Genomic DNA, 20,000 nt, shown 5'->3' on the forward strand with positions numbered 1-20,000 from the left:
AAGCCTTGTCCATTCTTGCAGTCTCTTTCTTCTCTCTCTCTCTCTGTTAAACTGTACGTCTGTGATCAACTTTGCGCAACCGAGCCGAACTTTAGAGTTTTCAATTCGTCACGTGACCACACACACACACACACACACACACACACACACGGTTGTTAATCCCGGGGACTCCACTACACTTACACTAAATACATCCATAAGAACTACATTAACCTCATCTTGGTGTGGGGAGCAGCTGCTGGACCCCAGGAGGAAGAGAGGGGTCCCCAAAATGTGAGTGGTGTAAAAACAGGTATTGGTCCCCACAAAGTGACAAAAGCCTGGTAAACACACACACACACACGCCCCCCCGTGACACGAGCACAAACACTGCCCGTCAACATTAAAGCCCACCTTTTACAACGTGACTATAGGCTCAGAACAGTGTGGTCAATGGTAAATACATTCTATATATATATATTTTTTTAATGCAACTTTGGCTTCACAAAGCAGTGTCATTGAGGCGATGAGCTGTTGTGCAGTTTAAACGTGAATTAGCGCCCCCTGTTTATAATTTATAAACGTGTGCCTGTGACAAATAGTGCCCCCTTGTGGCTAGTTCCTAAACGCGCGTGAGAATGTGAGAAATAGCGCCCCTTGTGGTACAGGTTCTAAAAGTGAGTGAGTGAGGGGAACGGTGGAGTGAGGTTTCCTTGAGAGGCATGAAGCCGACTATTCCTTCTTTTCAAACTGCTCAACACGCTTGAAGGAGAGCACTAACTGTCTAGAACTGCTGAGATAACTAATAGGTGCGTGCAAGCATTCTTCGTATCACGGGGAGAAAGAAGGCCATGCAGAGACAGTCGCCAGTCTCTGTACCTGATGAATCCATTCTGCCTCTGATACTTTTTTGGTTTTACCACTTGTTTAATTCACCATATATTTGTAATATTTTTCTCTTCAACACGTGACAGCTTTACCATGTTATGATTTGATTGTTTGACCACCAGGGGGTGACAAACATCAGTTTATTCAGATTATATTTCCCCATGTTTTACTCAGACATGGGCACTTTGAATAGCCAATCCACCTACCCTCATATGTTTTTGGACTGTGGGGAAACCAGAACGCCCAGAGGAAACCCACGCAGACACAGGGAGAACATGCCAAACCCTCATAGACAATGACCTAAGGCAGGGTTTGAACTCACAACCCCAGGACTTATGAAAGCGACACCACCTGTTGAACTATTGTGACGCCCCTTTTAAAGATCAGCCTGAAAGATAAAGTCCTTTTCAACACTTTCCCCACTTTTTCTTTGGAGGACTTTAATTCTGAAGGGCACAGCAGGACATAGTCCAGAGGTGAGAGGCTGGAGTCCAGTTCATTTTGGTGATATCTATTATTTATTCTATTATTCATTCATTCATTCATTCATTCATTATCTGTAAGCGCTTATCCAGTTCAGGGTCGCGGTGGGTCTAGAACCTACCTGGAATCATTGGGCGCAAGGCGGGAATACACCCTGGAGGGGGCGCCAGTCCTTCACAGGGCAACACACACACTCACACATTCACACCTACGGACACTTTGGAGTCGCCAATCCACCTACCAACGTGTGTTTTTGGACTGTGGGAGGAAACTGGACCGCCCGGAGGAAACCCACGCAGACACAGGGAGAACACACCACACTCCTCACAGACAGTCACCCAGAGGAAACCCACGCAGACACAGGGAGAACACACCACACTGCTCACAGACAGTCACCCGGAGCGGGAATTGAACTCACAACCTCCAGGTCCCTGGAGCTGTGTTGACTGCGACACCTACCTGCTGCCCCACCGTGCCGCCCTATTCTATTATTTATCTATATATTATTTGTTATGTTTGTTTGTTTGTAGCCACAATTTACAAGTCATTCTCTCATTTTTCATTAAAGCAAATTTTGGCCACAGGTCCTGCAACCTACAACCTGATTATTCCAAAAGCCTGGTATTTTTTAATCCATGCCAGACAGTGAGCATATATCGGTCCACTGGCATAAAAAGGCTGGCACACCACTGACTGTAGCCCACTGCTGGTCCACTATCGGACCCCTCAGATTACTGTCCTGTACAGGATATAACTCATTTATAATCTCCTCAAACAGATTTTACATTCACAGAGACTTTTATTCTGGAAAACAAACTTATACAATTATCACCAACAACTATGAGAGATATAATAATGAGTATAAGCCTGATATAAAATCATTACATGCTACAAATGTTGACACTGTGCTGATTAAAATGATTTACTAATCTTATTTATAAAGAATAACAAAAAGAACCTAATGAAGGAAAAAATTCAACAAAGGGGACCACATATTCACCCAGTCACTCACAAACTCACTGCAGTGGACAGTTTTACACACACACACACACACACACACACACACACACACACACACACACACACTCCTGTGGACAATACCTAGCAATGTGTGAACAAAAACAGTTGACTTCTTTATTTTACCGAACACAAATTAACCACCAGAGGGCAGCGTTGGACCAGCATTTGAAAGGCGATCCTGCTCCAGTCTTTCTTTCACCACCGAAGTCCACTCCATTTTTCCACAAAGGTCTCAGAGGATCCAGATAAATCAGAACGTACCAGCCCAGTAAACATTTAGCCGTTGATTCAACGTTGAAATAACGTAATGACTGCCGTCTAATCAACGTTCTCTTAAGGTTGAAAATGAAAGTTGAAAAGACGTCCAAACACAGACATTGAAAAGACGACTATTAGACGTATTTTGGACGTCCATTGACGTTATCGATTGGTCACCACTTAACTAACTTATTAAGATGGATTTTGGACGTCCATTGACGTTTAAAATATGTCCTTGACGGACAGACTACTTTTAGACCTATTTTGAACGTCCAGGGACGTTCCTTGTTTACTGGGAGATAGCTGACTGTAGTGGACAACAAAAGAGACGTGCCTTATCGTGTGTAGAAGTAAGACAGCACTGTGCTGACTGAAGTAACCCTGCAGGCCACTACTCTTCACCAAGAAATGTGTTGTTAAGGTCCAATGACTTTATAAACAGTGCAAGTTCAAAGAATGAAGTTCAAAAAAAACCCCAGAAATCTCCAGCAGGACCTGGACCTGTCCATGGAGTTGGTCGTTAGGTCTGTCCTCAGTTTTAGACGTGTAGCATGAGTGAAAGCTGAAAGGAAGGGGTTTTCCTCTCTGTCTTGAACACACACACACACACACACACTTGCTCTCCCAGTGGAAATCATACAGTTTTTCTGTAGTGCTGTTATCTCTCATAAACATCATGTTCCCCCGTGTAACGTCGTTTAACGCACAGATTCACTCAAATGGCCGGAGGAGGACATAGATGAGTGCTCCTATAAGACAAGCTGTGGCCTTCTGAATCAGGATCATTAAGGGCTTTGTTATGGAGTGTGTGTTTCTAACGTCTGTTCTATGAAAGCGACCTTTGATTCAAAACGATTTGTCACCTTTATCTGGCTAGACGTGGGTACTCAGTTAGCGTCCTTGTTGTAACTGTAGGCCTAAGTAAAGGTAAGGAAACCCCCACATGAAAATGGTGATCCAGTTTAAGACACAGGACGTACGTCTCCCCTTTGCCCCACAGCTTGAGTCCAAAATCAGATCACCATCTTTTAAACAGTGTTTTCTTACTCATGGGACGCCATGTTTTTACTTCTGTCTAAGTCCAATGCTTGAGAATAGAAATCTGCTTTCTGTCATCCATTCTTCTTCTTCAGATGTACAGCACCTCATGGAGCTGGCTTGTAACTCACTCACATTTAACAACATTAACAACATGTGTTCGTTTTCATTCTGTTCCACAGGCGTCAACACGTGGAGATGGAAAGTGCCTAACACACTACAGTTCTTACTCTGCAGGAGCTTGTAGGGTTCAGTCCCTGAGGAGGTTTTTGGCTTCAAGGACAGCACAGAGCTTAAGGTTAAAAGGTGTGTGTGGATACAATGACATTCTGATATAAAGCTGTGAAATCAGACATTTATCACAAAAAACATTATCACAACATCAAAATTACGGTAGACTGTGTGTGGAGAGGGTGGCATGGTGGCGCAGCAGGTAGGTGTCGCAGTCACACAGCTCCAGGAGGTTGTGGGTTCGATTCCCACTCCGGGTGACTGTCTGTGAGGAGTGGGGTGTGTTCTCTCTGTGTCTGCGTGGGTTTCCTCCGGGTGACTGTCTGTGAGGAGTGGGGTGTGTTCTCTCTGTGTCTGCGTGGGTTTCCTCCGGGTGACTGTCTGTGAGGAGTGGGGTGTGTTCTCTCTGTGTCTGCGTGGGTTTCCTCCGGGTGACTGTCTGTGAGGAGTGGGGTGTGTTCCCCCTGTGTCTGCGTGGGTTTCCTCCAGGTGACTGTATGTGAGGAGTGTAGTGTGTTCTCCCTGTGTCTGTGTGGGTTTCCTCCGGGTGACTGTCTGTGAGGAGTGTGGTGTGTTCTCCCTGTGTCTGCGTGGGTTTCCTCCGGGTGACTGTAAGGAGTGTGGTGTGTTCTCCCTGTGTCTGTGTGGGTTTCCTCCGGGTGACTGTCTGTGAGGAGTGTGGTGTGTTCTCCCTGTGTCTGCGTGGGTTTTCTCCAGGTGACTGTGTGTGAGGAGTGTGGTGTGTTCTCCCTGTGTCTGCGTGTGTTTCCTCCGGGTGACTGTCTGTGAGGAGTGTGGTGTGTTCTCTCTGTGTCTGCGTGGGTTTCCTCTGGGTGCTCCGGTTTCCTTCCACTGTCCAAAAACAGTGGATAAGGGTTACAGATAATGAATGAATGTGTGTGGAGAAGGAGACAAATTGCAGCCAGACTGCAGTAAGGGTGCTGTAAAGCTCAGAGGCAGTAGGGCGTTTTCTCATAAGACACCATCACTGAGGTTGCGTCCATTACTGTCTCAACAGTGTACAAATGTAACTAAAACTGCACAAATGATGACTTTCTAAAACATAAGCTATAGCTGTACAAACTGCTGTGACACAAAAAAGAAAAGGAAAATGCAATTATTAAGTGATCTGTTCAAAAATAAAGTCACCTAAGTGTTTATGCACTAAGACAATGATATAATACATGATAATTATGGTGTTGAAATCCAAATTCTGTTTGGGGGCCTCTGTATTTTGTTTGTCTGTGGGCTCCAACAGCTCTGTTAGTGGGAAAAACTCATGCTTTCATGTTTTAAAAGTTCTGAAGTGGCATTGCATTAACACCAGGCACCTGCTTCATTGCAATGAATGGCAAATGACTGGTCAATCACACACACACACACACACACTCACTCACACACTTTTACAGTGCGTTTATAGAAGTTAGCAATTCACAAACTGTCTTTCATTTTGAACCCAGATCTATGAAAGCAGTGTAAGGACCTGTGTGAGTTTTTGAGTTTTGTGAGTTATGTGTGAGTGAAGTCTCTGAAGACACACACACACACACACACACACACACACAGGTGTTTGAAAAGGGGGCACGGGCGCCCACATGCCATATTAATTATTGACTGGAACCATCCAAACACAGGGATGGTGAGGCCTGCGTGGAAGATGGCGGAAGAAAGGCAGGCTTTAGAAAGCACTAATTGGGCTGGGGGAGCAGAGCATGGTGGATAGGTTTCAGAGAGGGGGGAGGGAGCTGGGTAAATCTCAATAGAACCCACGCTTCTTTTCTAAACTCCCTTGCTGGGCTACAAAAAAAAGGAGGAGGAGGAGAGAAAAGAGGGAAAGAGAGAGACAGAAAGGAAAGTTGGAGGGGGGCTTGAATGCTGCCCTGGTCTTGAATGCTGCAGCCAACTAAGAAAAATTACACAATTTACTGGCCACCCCCAAATTGTCATCATCATCATCACACACACATATATAGGCCTGTGCGCACACACACACACACACACACACACACACACACTCACACACGTCCAAGTGCAATTATTCTGAGGGTCGGTTGGTCGTGTCCCTTCATCCTTCGTGAAAAGAGAGAAAAGTTCCATTATCACGCTCTTTGAAAGAAGCGAATGGAATCAAAAGACAGTGTGTCGCGTCTACTGTAACAAAATAGGGTGTAACAAATCACACACAAAACCAGCGACCCGTTCCGCCGCTCCACACACTCAGCAGCGCTGATGATGACGGGCAAAAATTCACCTCCGAGCAGCGGTCCACACAAGTGTTAACAATAGACCGAGTCGTAATCAACCTCCAACTGCCCACTGCAGGAGAAACAGGGCTGGACTGAAGCTCACACACCTGGAACACACCACAATAAGGAGAGGGTAAAGAGCTGGTTAACACGGTACAGAGATCCACTCTTCGTCTGTTATCACTCACGCTGTTGTGTACATAGTTGTAGCACTTGTGGATAATGTTGTAAATGTGCCATTAACAACAATCTCTGAATTTACAAAGCACCTACAAAGGATCGCAGAAAGGACAACATTGTCTTCACAAACAAGGACACTTAGTATCAAAGCTGCAAAGCACTGAACAGCGCCCCCTGTGGAACAGTTATTAAGCATGAGTGAGTGAGTGAGTGAGTAAATGAGATGAAAACTGTAGTGTCGCAGTCACACAGCTCCAGGGACCTGGAGGTTGTGTGTTCGAGTCCTGCTCCGGGTGACTGTCTGTGAGGAGTGTGGTGTGTTCTCCCTGTGTTTGCGTGGGTTTCCTCCGGGTGACTGTCTGTGAGGAGTGTGGTGTGTTCTCCCTGTGTCTGCGTGGGTTTCCTTCGGGTGACTGTCTGTGCGGAGGGTGGTGTGTTCTCCCTGTGTCTGCGTGGGTTTCCTCCGGGTGACTGTCTGTGAGGAGTGTGGTGTGTTCTCCCTGTGTTTGCGTGGGTTTCCTCCGGGTGACTGTCTGTGAGGAGTGTGGTGTGTTCTCCCCGTGTCCGCGTGGGTTTCCTCCGGGTGACTGTCTGTGCGGAGGGTGGTGTGTTCTCCCTGTGTCTGCGTGGGTTTCCTCCGGGTGACTGTCTGTGCGGAGGGTGGTGTGTTCTCCCTGTGTCTGCGTGGGTTTCCTCCGGGTGACTGTCTGTGAGGAGTGTGGTGTGTTCTCCCTGTGTTTGCGTGGGTTTCCTCCGGGTGACTGTCTGTGAGGAGTGTGGTGTGTTCTCCCTGTGTCTGCGTGGGTTTCCTCCGGGTGACTGTCTGTGCGGAGGGTGGTGTGTTCTCCCTGTGTCTGCGTGGGTTTCCTCCGGGTGACTGTCTGTGAGGAGTGTGGTGTGTTCTCCCTGTGTCTGTGTGGGTTTCCTCCGGGTGACTGTCTGTGAGGAGTGTAGTGTGTTCTCCCTGTGTTTGCGTGGGTTTCCTCCGGGTGACTGTCTGTGAGGAGTGTGGTGTGTTCTCCCTGTGTCTGCGTGGGTTTCCTCCGGGTGACTGTCTGTCCAACTACACCAAACTACACCCAACTACGCAAATAACCAAAGGGCAGAAACATTATCACATATATATATAAATATATAAGAGTGAGTGGATGGTCTTTTTTTCCCCTCCACGCGAGTCTGAAGAGCCTTTTCAAAGTTTAGTCAACCTCCAGACAATGTGAGCTTGGTGTAAATCTTTGATAATATTTGACAGTTCTTCAGGAAGTTCTTAGAAACTCCCAACACTACATGACACTACAATGCATCTTATTTAAATCCTTGCTGAATTGTTAGTTTATTTTTGTTTATTAAACAACCACAGCTGCTTCTCTGTTTTAAAACATTTAATGACACTCTGTTACTTTCATTCATTCACTCATTATCTGTAAGCCTTATCCAGTTCAGGGTCGCGGTGGGTCCAGAGCCTACGCGGAATCAGTGGGTGCAAGACATGAACACACCCTGGAGGGGGCGCCAGTCCTTCACAGGGCAACACACACTCACACATTCACACCTACGGACACTTTTGAGTCAATCCACCTACCAACATGTGTTTTTGGACTGTGGGAGGAGACCGGAGCACCCGGAGAAAACCCACACAGACACAGGGAGAACATACCACACTCCTCACAGCCAGTCACCTGGAGGAAACCCACGCAGACACAGGGAGAACACAGAGTGTAAGGGTGTTACCGAATGTGGTCGGTGCATTTGATGGACTTATGGTGGTGGGTTTGTGGTTTTTGTTTTTGTTTGTTTGTTTGATTGAAACTTCAGTAAATCCTCATATGCCCAGTGTGTGGTGCTGAGTTTTCAGTCGCATGGCTCTCAGTGTCTGTCTTAAGTGAGCTGTGTAAAATCTCTCCCCTCTGCCCCTCACTGTACACTCCTCTCCGCGCGCTCTCCAGGCTCTTGTTTGTTCAGCGGCTGAGTGGCACGCGCCCGGCGGTGCGCTGTGTTGAATGGAGCTGTGCGCGTGGGGGCGTGGCCAGCGGGAAGGGTGAGGTGTGGGGGGTGGGGGGGGGGCTCTCCCGTTGAAAAGGGCGCGCGCTCCGAGCCCTCCACTATAGCAGTCTGCTCCCACTGGATCGCGCGAGCCACGGAGAGCGCGTAGAGCCGCGCGAGAACGCCACGAGCACGACGCCCTCCGTTTGTTGTTGTTAGTGTTTGCTGACTTCGTCCGCGTTTTTTTTTTTTTTTTTGCGCCGCACGCTCCGGCGTCTCCTTCGATGGACGTGACGACGACGATGGAAATAAGCGCGAGCCAGCATCAGCATCACCATCCTCATTCTCATCCTCATCCTCAGCAGCAGCAACAGCAGCAGCTCGCGCCTCCTGCGTGCTTTTTCGCCGCGAGCGCGGCTCCCTCCGCGGGCGCTAAGCGTGCGGCGCGCGCCTCCTCCCCCGAGCTGCTGCGCTGCAAGCGGCGCCTGAGCTTCGCGGGCTTCGGCTACAGCCCCCCGCAGCAGCAGCCGCACGCCGTGGCGCGGCGCAACGAGCGCGAGCGCAACCGCGTCAAGCTGGTGAACAGCGGCTTCGCCACGCTGCGCGAGCACGTGCCGCACGGCGCCGCCAACAAGAAGATGAGCAAGGTGGAGACGCTTCGCTCGGCCGTCGAGTACATCCGCGCGCTGCAGCAGCTGCTGGACGAGCACGACGCCGTGAGCGCGGCCTTCCGCTCCGGCCACGCGGCCGAGCTCAACTCCATGGCCGGTTCACCCGTATCCTCGTACTCGTCGGACGAAGGCTCGTGCGAGCCCCTCAGCCCCGAGGAGCAGGAGCTTCTGGACTTCGCCAGCTGGTTCTGAGCATGCGCGCAGAGGGAGGGTGCCGTGTCCATCCTCGCTGCCTTTTTAAAGCATTTGCTTTTTGTCGCCCTGCGGTCAGTGATGCTGCTGCAGCTGCTGCACGCGCGTCAGAGACCCCTCTGCTCTACTTCACTCCATCACCAGCGCGGGACGTCCCGTCTCCAGACGCCCCCACACACCACCCCCGAGAGAGAGAGAGAGAGAGAGAGAGAGAGAGAGAGAACCCCGGGAGACTCCCAGTGAGCGCTTGCATGAAACATCTTAAGTGTGATCCTGAACTTTAAAGCCTTGGGGGGGTTGTGTGGTGCACTTTGCGTTTCATGTCATGCAACACACACACACACACACACGGCCGAGTGCGGAGAGGCCAGGGGCCAAAGGACTCATGGACTCACAACTAAGGCCTCAGGGCCCATCCCCGGCTCCTGAAAGACCCTCCAAGAGACTATTTCTTAACCCGGTGCCCACCCGAGGCAGCGCTGACCCTGGAGCGAAGAACTGACCCGCCCCTGTGTTGTTGTACGGAGCTCTATTTGTGTAAATAAACACATATTGTTTTGTAAGAGTATATTAAGCTATTTTTGTATGTAAGAGATTTATAGAGGTTTTGTATGGATGTGTATATATTTCTGACGTATGCATAGCCCGGACATTGCTTTGATGATGATGTTGATGATGACCTCCTGCCCCTGCTGACCTGGAGTGGACACGCGGGCCGCTGTGGACGGGGGTTGAACCTCCAGAGCTTTGCTTTTTTTTATTACTGATTATTTCAGCACCGACGTGTCTTATACTGAATGCATTGTACTCTGTTCAGCTCTGCCTTTGCCAGCACCTGGGAGGGAGAGAGGGTGGGCAGGCGGGTGTGGGTGGGTGTTGGTGGGTGGGTGGGGATGGGTTTCTCAGAATGAAATGAATATATGCCTTACGTCCGTATTTTTGTACACTCTAGTCCCAGAATAAAAACAACAGCCTTTTTAAAATTCTCCCGTTGCTCGTGTGGTGTTTGAGGAGGAGGAGGAGGAAGAGTGACCAGTCTGATTTATTTATTATTTAGATTCATTGATTTAAATCCTGATAAACAAAACATGAAAAATCCAAATGCAGGAATGTGGTTCTCTTTTTTTTTGTCCATGAAGAGACAAAGTGCTGGAAATGCTACTGAGAGTCTCTCACTGCCGGCTGTAAGACCCCTGGAGACGTGACCAGCATCCGAGAGAGAGAGAGAGAGAGAGAGAGAGAGAGAGAGAGAGTAAGGAAAGTGGGAAAGAGAAAGAGGGAGATGGGGCAGAAAGAGAGGGAAAGAGACAGAAGAACAGGTGTGTGTGTGAGAGAGAGAGAGAAAGAGAGATAGAGAAAGAAAGAGAGGCTGAGAAAAGTGCAAGAGGCAGAGAAAGAAAGATAGGGCAGAAAGAGCGAGGGAGGAAGGCAGAAGAGAGAGAGAGAGAGAGAGAGTAAGGAAAGAAAGAAAGAAAGAAAGAAAGAAAGAAAGAAAGAAAGAAGGGAACCAGAAAGAGGGAGATGGGGCAGAAAGAGACAGAAGAACAGGTGTGTGTGTGTGTGTGTGAGAGAGAGAGAGAGAGAGAGAGAGAGAGAGAGAGAGAGAGAGAGAGAGAGAGGCAGAGAAGAAGTGGGAGAGAGGTTGAGAAAAGTTCAAGAGGCAGAGAAATAAAGATAGGACAGAAAGAGAGAGGGAGGAAGGCAGAAGAATAGAGAGAGAGAGAGAGAGAGAGAAAGAGAGAGAGAGAGAGAGAGAGAGTAAGGAAAGTGGGAAGGAAAGAAAGAAAGAAAGAAAGAAAGAAAGAAGGGAACCAACCAGAAAGTGGGAGATGGGGCAGAAAAAGGCAGAGACAGAAGAACAGGTGTGTGTGTGTGTGTGTGAGTGAGAGAGAGAGAGAGAGAGAGAGAGAGTAAGGAAAGTGGGAAAGAAAGAAAGAAAGAAAGAAAGAAAGAAAGAAGGGAACCAGAAAGAGGGAGATGGGGCAGAAAGAGACAGAAGAACAGGTGTGTGTGTGTGTGAGAGAGAGAGAGAGAGAGAGAGAGAGGCAGAGAAGAAGTGGGAGAGAGGTTGAGAAAAGTGCAAGAGGCAGAGAAAGAAAGATAGGACAGAAAGAGAGAGGGAGGAAGGCAGAAGAATAGAGAGAGAGAGAGAGAGAGAGAGAGAGAGAGAGAGAGAGAGAGAGAGAGAATTAATAATACTACCAAAGTAAGCGCCGGTTTAATGTTGACTTCTGTCATTGTTAAATGGTAATCTCAGGGCAGTGAATCACGCTGTTGTTGTGGTCGATAGAAAGCCCTACGCTCACTCTAACGCTGTTCAGAAGGTCAGTGTTGTGCCCAGTGCTGTCCCCTGTGTGGCAACGATTAAAATCAGCAAACACCAACAACATTAACCCCCCCACCCCCCTCCCCTCCCCTGTCAGGTAAAGTGTCTCGCGCGTGGCCAAGGGCGCGTGCTGCCCGCTTTGAAGTCTGATGGCGCGCAAGCGTGCGGCGCTCGAGCGCAGCTGAAAGCGCCGCGTGCCTTTCTGACAACAGCGCGCGCAGCCTCAGCCACTCAACCGCTGCAGTCCTTAACGAAGAGGACACGCGGCGAGCGCGCGTCCTGCACGGGAGGCAGGTGGTAGGAAACACACACACACACGGTTTTCATGCTTTGTGGGGACATTATAGACTTTTACTTCATGTTGTGGGAGTCCTCCGGCTTAACCCTAACCCTTAACCAAACCCTAATCTTACTCTTAAACTTATTGTAACCCTAACCCCAACCCACAAACCGTACCCTGACCTCAAAACATGTCTCCAATGATAGTGGAAAACAGCTCGAGGTCCCCACAAGGTGATAGACACACCACAAGGCACGGTTCTGCTATACTTGTGAGGACCGTCCTTTGAAATAACACTAACCTTAATCATATTTATAAGTATTGGAGGCCACCAAAATGTCCCAACACGACCGCCATAAAGTGTGAGATACCCCTATACTTGCGGGGACATCTGGTCCGCCAACGTAAAACTCACGCCCGCACGCACAGCCCCCCCCCCCCCCCAAAGAACGTGTGAAATAAAAGAAGAATAAATCAAAGAAAGTGACATTTTTGAATTAAAGACAGTGAATAAACCCCCCTCTACGTGCCTCCACTCTTCAGCCACTTGCCTTTAAGCAGTAGCCACTAACTCCACCAACGCAGTTGCCTCCTGCTGCTGTCTCCGGTGTCTACAGCTAATACACTGTTTTGCTTTTTTTTGGGGTGGGGGGACTTTTAAATGTGAATGTGTTACAAGGCTCAGCACAGGCGGCGGTGGCTGGTTGAGTCCGGCGCGTGCGCGCGAGCTCGGGCGCGCGCCCCTCCGCACTTGTTTTTTGTGTCAGAATGTGTGCCTCTCTCCCTTTCTTTTGTAACGTCTCTCTCTCTCTCTCTCACTCCGTAATCCGCTCTGATTGGGCCCCCCCTCGGTTCCCTGACGCTCGCGCTGGAAACTCATTGGCTGTTTTAAAGGGGTACACGAAGGGGTGGAGTGGGTTGGGGTGGGGTGGGGGTAGGTATCACCGCGCTCGCGCCTCTTTTCACCTCCTTTGACAGTGCTGGCGTCACTGCCTTTCAACACACTCCTTTTTTTATGGCTCCAGGGTCCTTGGCAGAGGGGCTGAGGCTGTTCCACTGGACTGTGTGTGTGTGTGTGTGTGTGTGGAGTTAGGCCTTGTATTCTCTCTCCTTTCTCTTTGACACAGAAATGCCCTCCTGTCTTGACATTGCTCTCCCAGCGTAGCTTACTGCGTCCTGCCCATGTCCCTTTTTTGACTGCGATTTCTTGCAGCACTCACTTATTTATTTTAGTGCACACCCTAAACTCTCCCATATTCATGATTTGTTTTGTTGGAGTCCACTACACAGATAAGGGACGGTAGTAGTCTGATGAGGATTCATGACGCGCTTTGATTCAGTGCAAGGACTGCAGAGGGAGACGTGAAGTTGAAGTTTCTTCAGGACCACAGACAGCACTCAGCACTCCACTGTGGTCAGAGCACGTCTGCTGAGGTACGAGGGCTGGAGGGTATGCAGCGCAGACTAATATCTGTTTAGCGAGATAAGCCTTTGTTTCTTGGACTTGCCTGCTTTCTGCGTTGTGGTGGGTGGGTGTCACTTCCAGCAGAGTTTAGATCAGTGCCAACTGACTATTGCTTAGTGAACTTGTCCATTTCAGTTTGTTTTACACTTCACAAACTTTTCCTGACACTAAGACACCTATGTCTTTGCAGGGGCAATCTAATGAGTTGCAATCTAGCAAGTGAGGTACTTATTAGAAGCTGATAATAAGCACCACACCCCAGGTAATCACTCTTAGAGCTAGTGATTTGCTTTTCAATTCCTTGAAGTATATACTTCATCTTCAGGAAATCATATTCCACTGAGGTCTTTCTACAAGTTTGTGAAAAGGTAAAATCCCTCATGGCTGAGTCCAGGATGTAAGGTGGAGGAGTAATGTCCTGGAATCCACAATCGCACACTGCACGATGCTCAAGTTTCATCACTCAGAATTACTCAGAATGGATCATCTTTCATAGCGACTGCAACAAAAATAATGACCAAAATGAGCTGATGTGGGCAGCACGGTGGCGCAGCAGGTAGTGTTGCAGTCACACAGCTCCAGGGGCCTGGAGGTTGTGGGTTCGATTCCCGCTCCAGGTGACTGTCTGTGAGGAGTGTGGTGTGTTCTCCCTGTGTCCGCATGGGTTTCCTCCGGGTGACTGTCTGTGAGGAGTGTGGTGTGTTCTCCCCGTGTCCGCGTGGGTTTCCTCCGGGTGACTGTCTGTGAGGAGTGTGGAGTGTTCTCCCTGTGTCTGCGTGGGTTTCCTCCGGGTGACTGTCTGTGAGGAGTGTGGAGTGTTCTCCCTGTGTCTGCGTGGGTTTCCTCCGGGTGACTGTCTGTGAGGAGTGTGGAGTGTTCTCCCTGTGTCTGCGTGGGTTTCCTCCGGGTGACTGTCTGTGAGGAGTGTGGAGTGTTCTCCCTGTGTCTGCGTGGGTTTCCTCCGGGTGACTGTCTGTGAGGAGTGTGGAGTGTTCTCCCTGTGTCCGCGTGGGTTTCCTCCGGGTGACTGTCTGTGAGGAGTGTGGAGTGTTCTCCCTGTGTCCGCGTGGGTTTCCTCCGGGTGACTGTCTGTGAGGAGTGTGGTGTGTTCTCCCCGTGTCCGCGTGGGTTTCCTCCGGGTGACTGTCTGTGAGGAGTGTGGAGTGTTCTCCCTGTGTCTGCGTGGGTTTCCTCCGGGTGACTGTCTGTGAGGAGTGTGGTGTGTTCTCCCTGTGTCTGCGTGGGTTTCCTCCGGGTGACTGTCTGTGAGGAGTGTGGAGTGTTCTCCCTGTGTCTGCGTGGGTTTCCTCCGGGTGACTGTCTGTGAGGAGTGTGGTGTGTTCTCCCTGTGTCTGCGTGGGTTTCCTCCGGGTGACTGTCTGTGAGGAGTGTGGAGTGTTCTCCCTGTGTCTGCGTGGGTTTCCTCCGGGTGACTGTCTGTGAGGAGTGTGGTGTGTTCTCCTTGTGTCTGCATGGGTTTCCTCCGGGTGACTGTCTGTGAGGAGTGTGGTGTGTTCTCCCTGTGTCTGCGTGGGTTTCCTCCGGGTGCTCCGGTTTCCTCCCACAGTCTAAAAACACACGTTGGTAGGTGGATTGGCGACTCAAAAGTGTCCGTATATGTGAGTGTGTGAGTGAATGTGTGAGTGTGTGCGTCTGTGTTGCCCTGTGAAGGACTGGTGCCCCCTCCAGGGTGTATTCCCGCCTTGCGCCCAATGATTCCAGGTAGGCTCTGGACCCCCCGAGACCCTGAACTGGATAAGGGTTACAGATAATGAATGAATGAATTAATGTTTTATTTCTATCCCTTCAGAAAATGTCACTTCCTAGAATCATTATAAAATCACCTGCAGGATGAGGAGATTATATCCATACCCAGGTTTTATTGAATGCCCATTGTACACACTTTAAAAGCAACACTATTCCAACACTATGCCGAACTACTATCAATTCTTTGCCACATAGATTTAGTAAACTACTGCTCTATCACATCATAAATGTGCTAAATTGAATTCAGAGCTGAAACGCACAGAAATTAGTTCATGGGATTGGTTTGAGTCGACTTGTGCTTTCTTTAAAGGCACTTTATCAAACTGGAAGTAGTCGGTAGAAGATGGGAAACTTCAGTCCTATCTACAAGGCCTAGAATATTTACATTGTGGCATTCAAACTGTGCTCTACTGGTACGAGGGGTCCACTAACAGCAGCAGTTTGGTCTATGGATATTTGGACCATGTGAGAGCAGATATCAAGGCTCATCAACCTGCTTTTTCAATTATTCCATCTTCAGGCGTCTGGTTTCACGAAGGATTTCACGAAGGGTTTTAATGTGCTCTTCTGTTGTTGCCTCAAAGTCCAAAATGTTTTCCTTTAGCGCGCTGCTGCAGAGTGGCTATGTGAGTTATTGTAACCACTCTGTTTGCTCAAACTAGTTCTACCATTCTCACCACTGCCCAGGAACTATCGGCGATTTGGTCTTTAACACTTACAGAGATTTCATACCCAGGCATTTGAAATTGCGGTAGACCACAAGCACAGCTTCAGTCTCTGCGCTGTGGTCACAGGTTACTGGAGTTGTCAAGGGGGTTGGCGATAACCGAGTTGTGGATGAGGATGAAAAGCGGCAGGTGGGCGAGGAAGTCAAGCAGGTCCAGGGAACGAAGGCTGCGGAGCTCACGCCTGATTGCTTCCTCGTGCTCCTCCCGGATTCCCCCCGCCTTCAACTCCACCAGTAGCTGTTCAGCACTGATGCAGCCTTCCGTGGCCACAGTGCCCCCTGCCTGCCCCTCCAGCAGGAACAGGAACAATTGCTGCAAAAAGGAAAAGAAGAGGTAACAGAAATGAATCTCGGTGTGAAGCGTTTCCATTCTTTCACTTTATGGGAATCCTACGCAAAGCTGCCGTCTGTGGAGGAGTTATTTAGAGAACAAAGGTCATTAAGTTCTCTAAAGAGTAGCACAGTGGCAAAGCAGAGAGTGTTGCTGCCACACAGCTCCAGCTTCTTTGGGTTGTGGGTTCAATCACCATCTCAGGTCACTGACTGTAAAGAGTTTAATGAGTTTGGTGATTTCCACTGGGTGCTCAGGTTTCCTACCACAATTAGTTAGTAGGTGGATTGGCGCTGTAGAACTGTCCACAGGTGTGAGTGTGTGAGAAACTGTGTGTGAGAGTGTGCAGGCAATGCCCTGTGATGGACAGGTGCCCTGTTTAGAGTTTGATCCTGCCTTGATCCCGATGATTCCAGACCCACTGATCACCACGAAGTGGTTAGAGAACAGAGTTCTCTATGTTCCTCTAGAGTTCTTGATAAAGTTTTAATAGAGCTTCAATTCTGAGGTGGAAAAGTAAAGCAATTCTGGCAGAGTCCTGCTAACATTGAGCTAATGTTTTACTCATTCCAACACTGTGGAGTCATGTCTGCGTGGTTTTATCATCTGGTCTTCACTGACTATGAATTGGAGCTATAATAAATTTCGACATACGGTCAGAGAGCGAAAACCAAACTCAGATACACTGTTGTGCCATTAGCTTGACATGCCTGTCCTTGACTGTCCAACACTGAGATTCTAGTCACAAGAGAAATAGCAAGTAGCACTCAGTTTGGGTTAAAAAGTGTTTTGCACTTTATTCATGGCGTTGAAATCCAAAAGTTCATCCTTAACCTAAACCAAAAAGTCAAATTCCTACTTCTCTGTCTGATCAGGACTTTCTGGGCATTTCAGACCTCACGGACACTAACAGTATCACAACCATGTGATTATACAAACCCTGTGTCAGCAGTCTAATACTGCTTTTCCCATAACAAAGTGCTGGTGCCCGTGCTGGAGCTGGTTCTCATGAACCACGGGAACTTCTAAGATTGGGCTTGCGTTTCCACTGGTTTGGGAACCCAACGATTAGGTAACTGCATGTGGGCAAACACTGACAGAAGTTGGAAGACGTTGTATAAGTCCCAGTTCTCCTGAGAACCATATCACAAGTAAAGGTTTGTTTCTTCCACGCACCACTGATTATTCATTGCTGCGGCTGTCATGCTTTTTTTGTTGTAAATGGCGGAAAAGTGACTTTCATGGTGATGCCAGTGCCCTGCCCTTTGGCTGCATGCGTCACAGGTTCGCTGATTCCAGGCCAGCAAGTTTATTGGGCTAGAATGGCACCAATTTTGCCAGCCGAGAACAATTTTTATTGCATTGGGAAAGCGAGGAATTGTTTGAGATGCTGGCATCGGTGCTAGCACCGTGCCAGTGGAAAAGGGGCCTAAGTTAAAATCTGAATGTGTGTGTATCAGATACAGAGGCTGTGTTTAGCCGGGTAAGCCGCGGTAAAACACCGTTATGACTGACAGTTATGACAGTATCTAGCTAAATAACCAACATTATTCATGACAATAGCCTAGCAATAAGCTAAACTCAAATGTAGAGGTACCGTTATTCTTGTAAATGTGATCGAAGTCGAACTCGAATTCATCCGACACTATAAACCTCCGTAATGCAGCTACGTAGCCGAGTATAATCTGAGCACCGAGTTTAGCGAGTCAAGCTAACGTTAACTAACACCAACTAAAACAGGCGAAGTGAGTGTCCTCACCCTGTTTACCTCCATGTTACAGAGGCTCTTGAACACCTTTCGTTGGTGTCCTTACATGCCCATATTGTTGGAAAAGCGCCAGTGAAATGAGCTACAGATAACGGAGTGAGCGGATGGTCCTTTCCAAAGTGCCCGTTTAAAGTGGACAAATTTAGTCCATTTTCTGGATATTTTGGGATCTTTGGGTCATTTGTGCACAGATGTCCCACTGTACATTGAATGATTGCAGCCAAAAACAACACACCTTTTCCTCATTTTGCATTAAATTAAGTGCAGCTTCTAGAGTGTTGTCCACCATCTACGTCACAGGCAAGACACCTATTAGAGTTTCCCAACACCGTTGGGGGGGGGGGGGGGGGGGGGGGGGGGTGGGGTTGACCAACGGTTTTTTAAACCTTATTCCTTGAATTAGTAAGAAATAACATGTTTTCTGACTATCAATAAACACAAGTTAGGAACTCAAATTCCACTGTATTTATTTGTTTGACACTTTCATATCGCTGCTGCTTAGCCTTTAAGTGCTACTATTTAGTCGGCTCACTCTGTCCTAAAGCTTAAAGTACAGATAAATTACAGTTAAGAAAATAAGATTACAGACTCCAAAAGGCACACTTTCCTAGCTAATCTTGTGCACTATACATGATGCAGAAATGTTTTAACAAGGCAGGAGCACACCAATGTAACGATAATCGTAAGCTCTCGAGACTCCTGTCTCTAGCACTGTTCATTTAGTATTTCTTCTACATTAAATCCATTAAAAAGTTTTCTGAATGCAGTTATTAGTGCTTCATTTGAACTCAATGTGTGTTTAACTGCTTTTGCTTAGCGTAAATAACTATAGATGTAACTAAGACGTCTTCACCAATCAGAGATGCGCATCTTCAATCTCAGCCTGAATGTTAACGGCTTTCATACAATCCCTGTTTTATTTTTTGTAAAAATCATAAAACTTGGTCCTTTCTTCCAGTTCCACTTTGAAGGATTTGATTAGAAAGTACTTCTTTTTCTACCTAAGCTTTCTGTTTTCGGTAGGAGTTAACAGGGAGAACAACTGTTAGATGAAGCTAATGTGTTCATGACCTGTGAGTGTGTGTGTGAGTGTGTGTGTGTGTGTTACCCCATTCACACGTGTGTCTGAGGAGGCTCAAGTTACAGCGGCCTGTTCCGACTCTTCTGTGAGTGCACCTGTTTGCACAGTTAAATGCATCTAAGGTAATGAGTACGGCTGTGTGTGTGTCCTGTAATCCCCTGGCAATGTGCCTGCTCCTCTCTCCATTCCTCCCCAATAGCAATTCCACCCCGAACTTGCTCTGTAATTAGCCGGCCCTTTCTCCGCTAACCTTAAGAAGTGGCGGTGGGGGCTCAGCGGCCCCTTTGCCACGGGCTTTCAAAGTCTCCTCTCCTTTCTACGGCCTCTCTGTTCAGTGGGCCAGGCTGGACCTCGCTCCTGAATGGCCACCCTATCCGCCCCAGCTCCATCTGAGATGAGCAGTGTCTTTACTTGATTACAGAGCGCATAGCACTAGCTGTATAGCGCCAGCTTCTTTAATGAGATTACTGCCTGTAATCCACAAATAAAGGAAAGAGATGGAAGAAGAGGGGGAAGAGTGAGCAAGTAAGGCTGAGAGAGGGAGAGGGAGAGAGTGAGAAACAAAGAAAGAGAGAGAGAGAGAGAGAGAGAGTGAGAAACCCCACTCCTCTTCTCCCTTCTCTCTGCCACAGCCGCACACACCAGGGAGCTCCATAGAGGCAGCTAGTTTTACTAAGCCAGCGTTTGAATTGCCCTTCAAAGCATTTAGCAGTCTTTATTTCACTATAATTAGTCCCCTCTGTGCCACCCAATGGAGAGAGAGAGAGAGAGAGAGAGAAAAAGAATGGTGTTCTTGAGTTGTAGGGAACATATGAATGTATCTACCATTTACTAATTTACAGACCTTTGCTTTGTACAGCTTCATCTCCAAAGATTTGAAGTCCATCTTGCTTATGAGGGAACGCATGAAATTACTGCGAAACAAAGAAGGATTGTGTTAGCTGCAGCTCAGTTTGCAATCACTGTTTTCAATAATGTAAAGCCAAGTTAAGGCAGATGCCTTTGCATTCATATGAAATCAGTTACTCAAACTTACACAGTATTTTCAGAAGCCCCCCCCACACACACCTTTTTTTTTGCTGCAAT

General features: G+C 48.1%; 2 protein-coding genes across 6 annotated transcripts in view; one reads left to right on the forward strand and one right to left on the reverse strand.

Annotated features, from left to right (window-relative positions):
• The first annotated feature begins 8,590 nt into the window (after positions 1 to 8,590).
• ascl1a (achaete-scute family bHLH transcription factor 1a) lies at positions 8,591 to 9,962 on the forward strand. The gene has a single exon (XM_066669710.1). It carries the CDS (start codon positions 8,591 to 8,593, stop codon positions 9,167 to 9,169), a length of 579 nt encoding a protein of 192 aa, XP_066525807.1. The 3' UTR covers positions 9,170 to 9,962.
• A 5,184-nt stretch (positions 9,963 to 15,146) lies between these two features.
• LOC136695393 (uncharacterized) overlaps positions 15,147 to 20,000 on the reverse strand; it is a 59,536-nt gene continuing 54,682 nt past the window's right edge. For 3 of the 5 annotated variants that reach the window (XM_066669443.1, XM_066669445.1, XM_066669442.1), the window contains 2 exons: positions 19,759 to 19,828; positions 15,147 to 16,047 (listed from right to left, as the gene is read on the reverse strand). In XM_066669443.1, the coding sequence (XP_066525540.1) occupies positions 15,796 to 16,047; positions 19,759 to 19,828 (322 nt within the window). In that variant the 3' untranslated portion in view covers positions 15,147 to 15,795. Of the gene's footprint in view, positions 16,048 to 19,302; positions 19,446 to 19,758; positions 19,829 to 20,000 lie in introns of those variants that run through there. The other 2 variants (XM_066669447.1, XM_066669446.1) reach the window with 2 other exon arrangements.

The sequence above is a fragment of the Hoplias malabaricus genome, chromosome 4, assembly GCF_029633855.1.
Source record: "Hoplias malabaricus isolate fHopMal1 chromosome 4, fHopMal1.hap1, whole genome shotgun sequence".
In the NCBI taxonomy this organism is placed as follows: domain Eukaryota; kingdom Metazoa; phylum Chordata; class Actinopteri; order Characiformes; family Erythrinidae; genus Hoplias; species Hoplias malabaricus.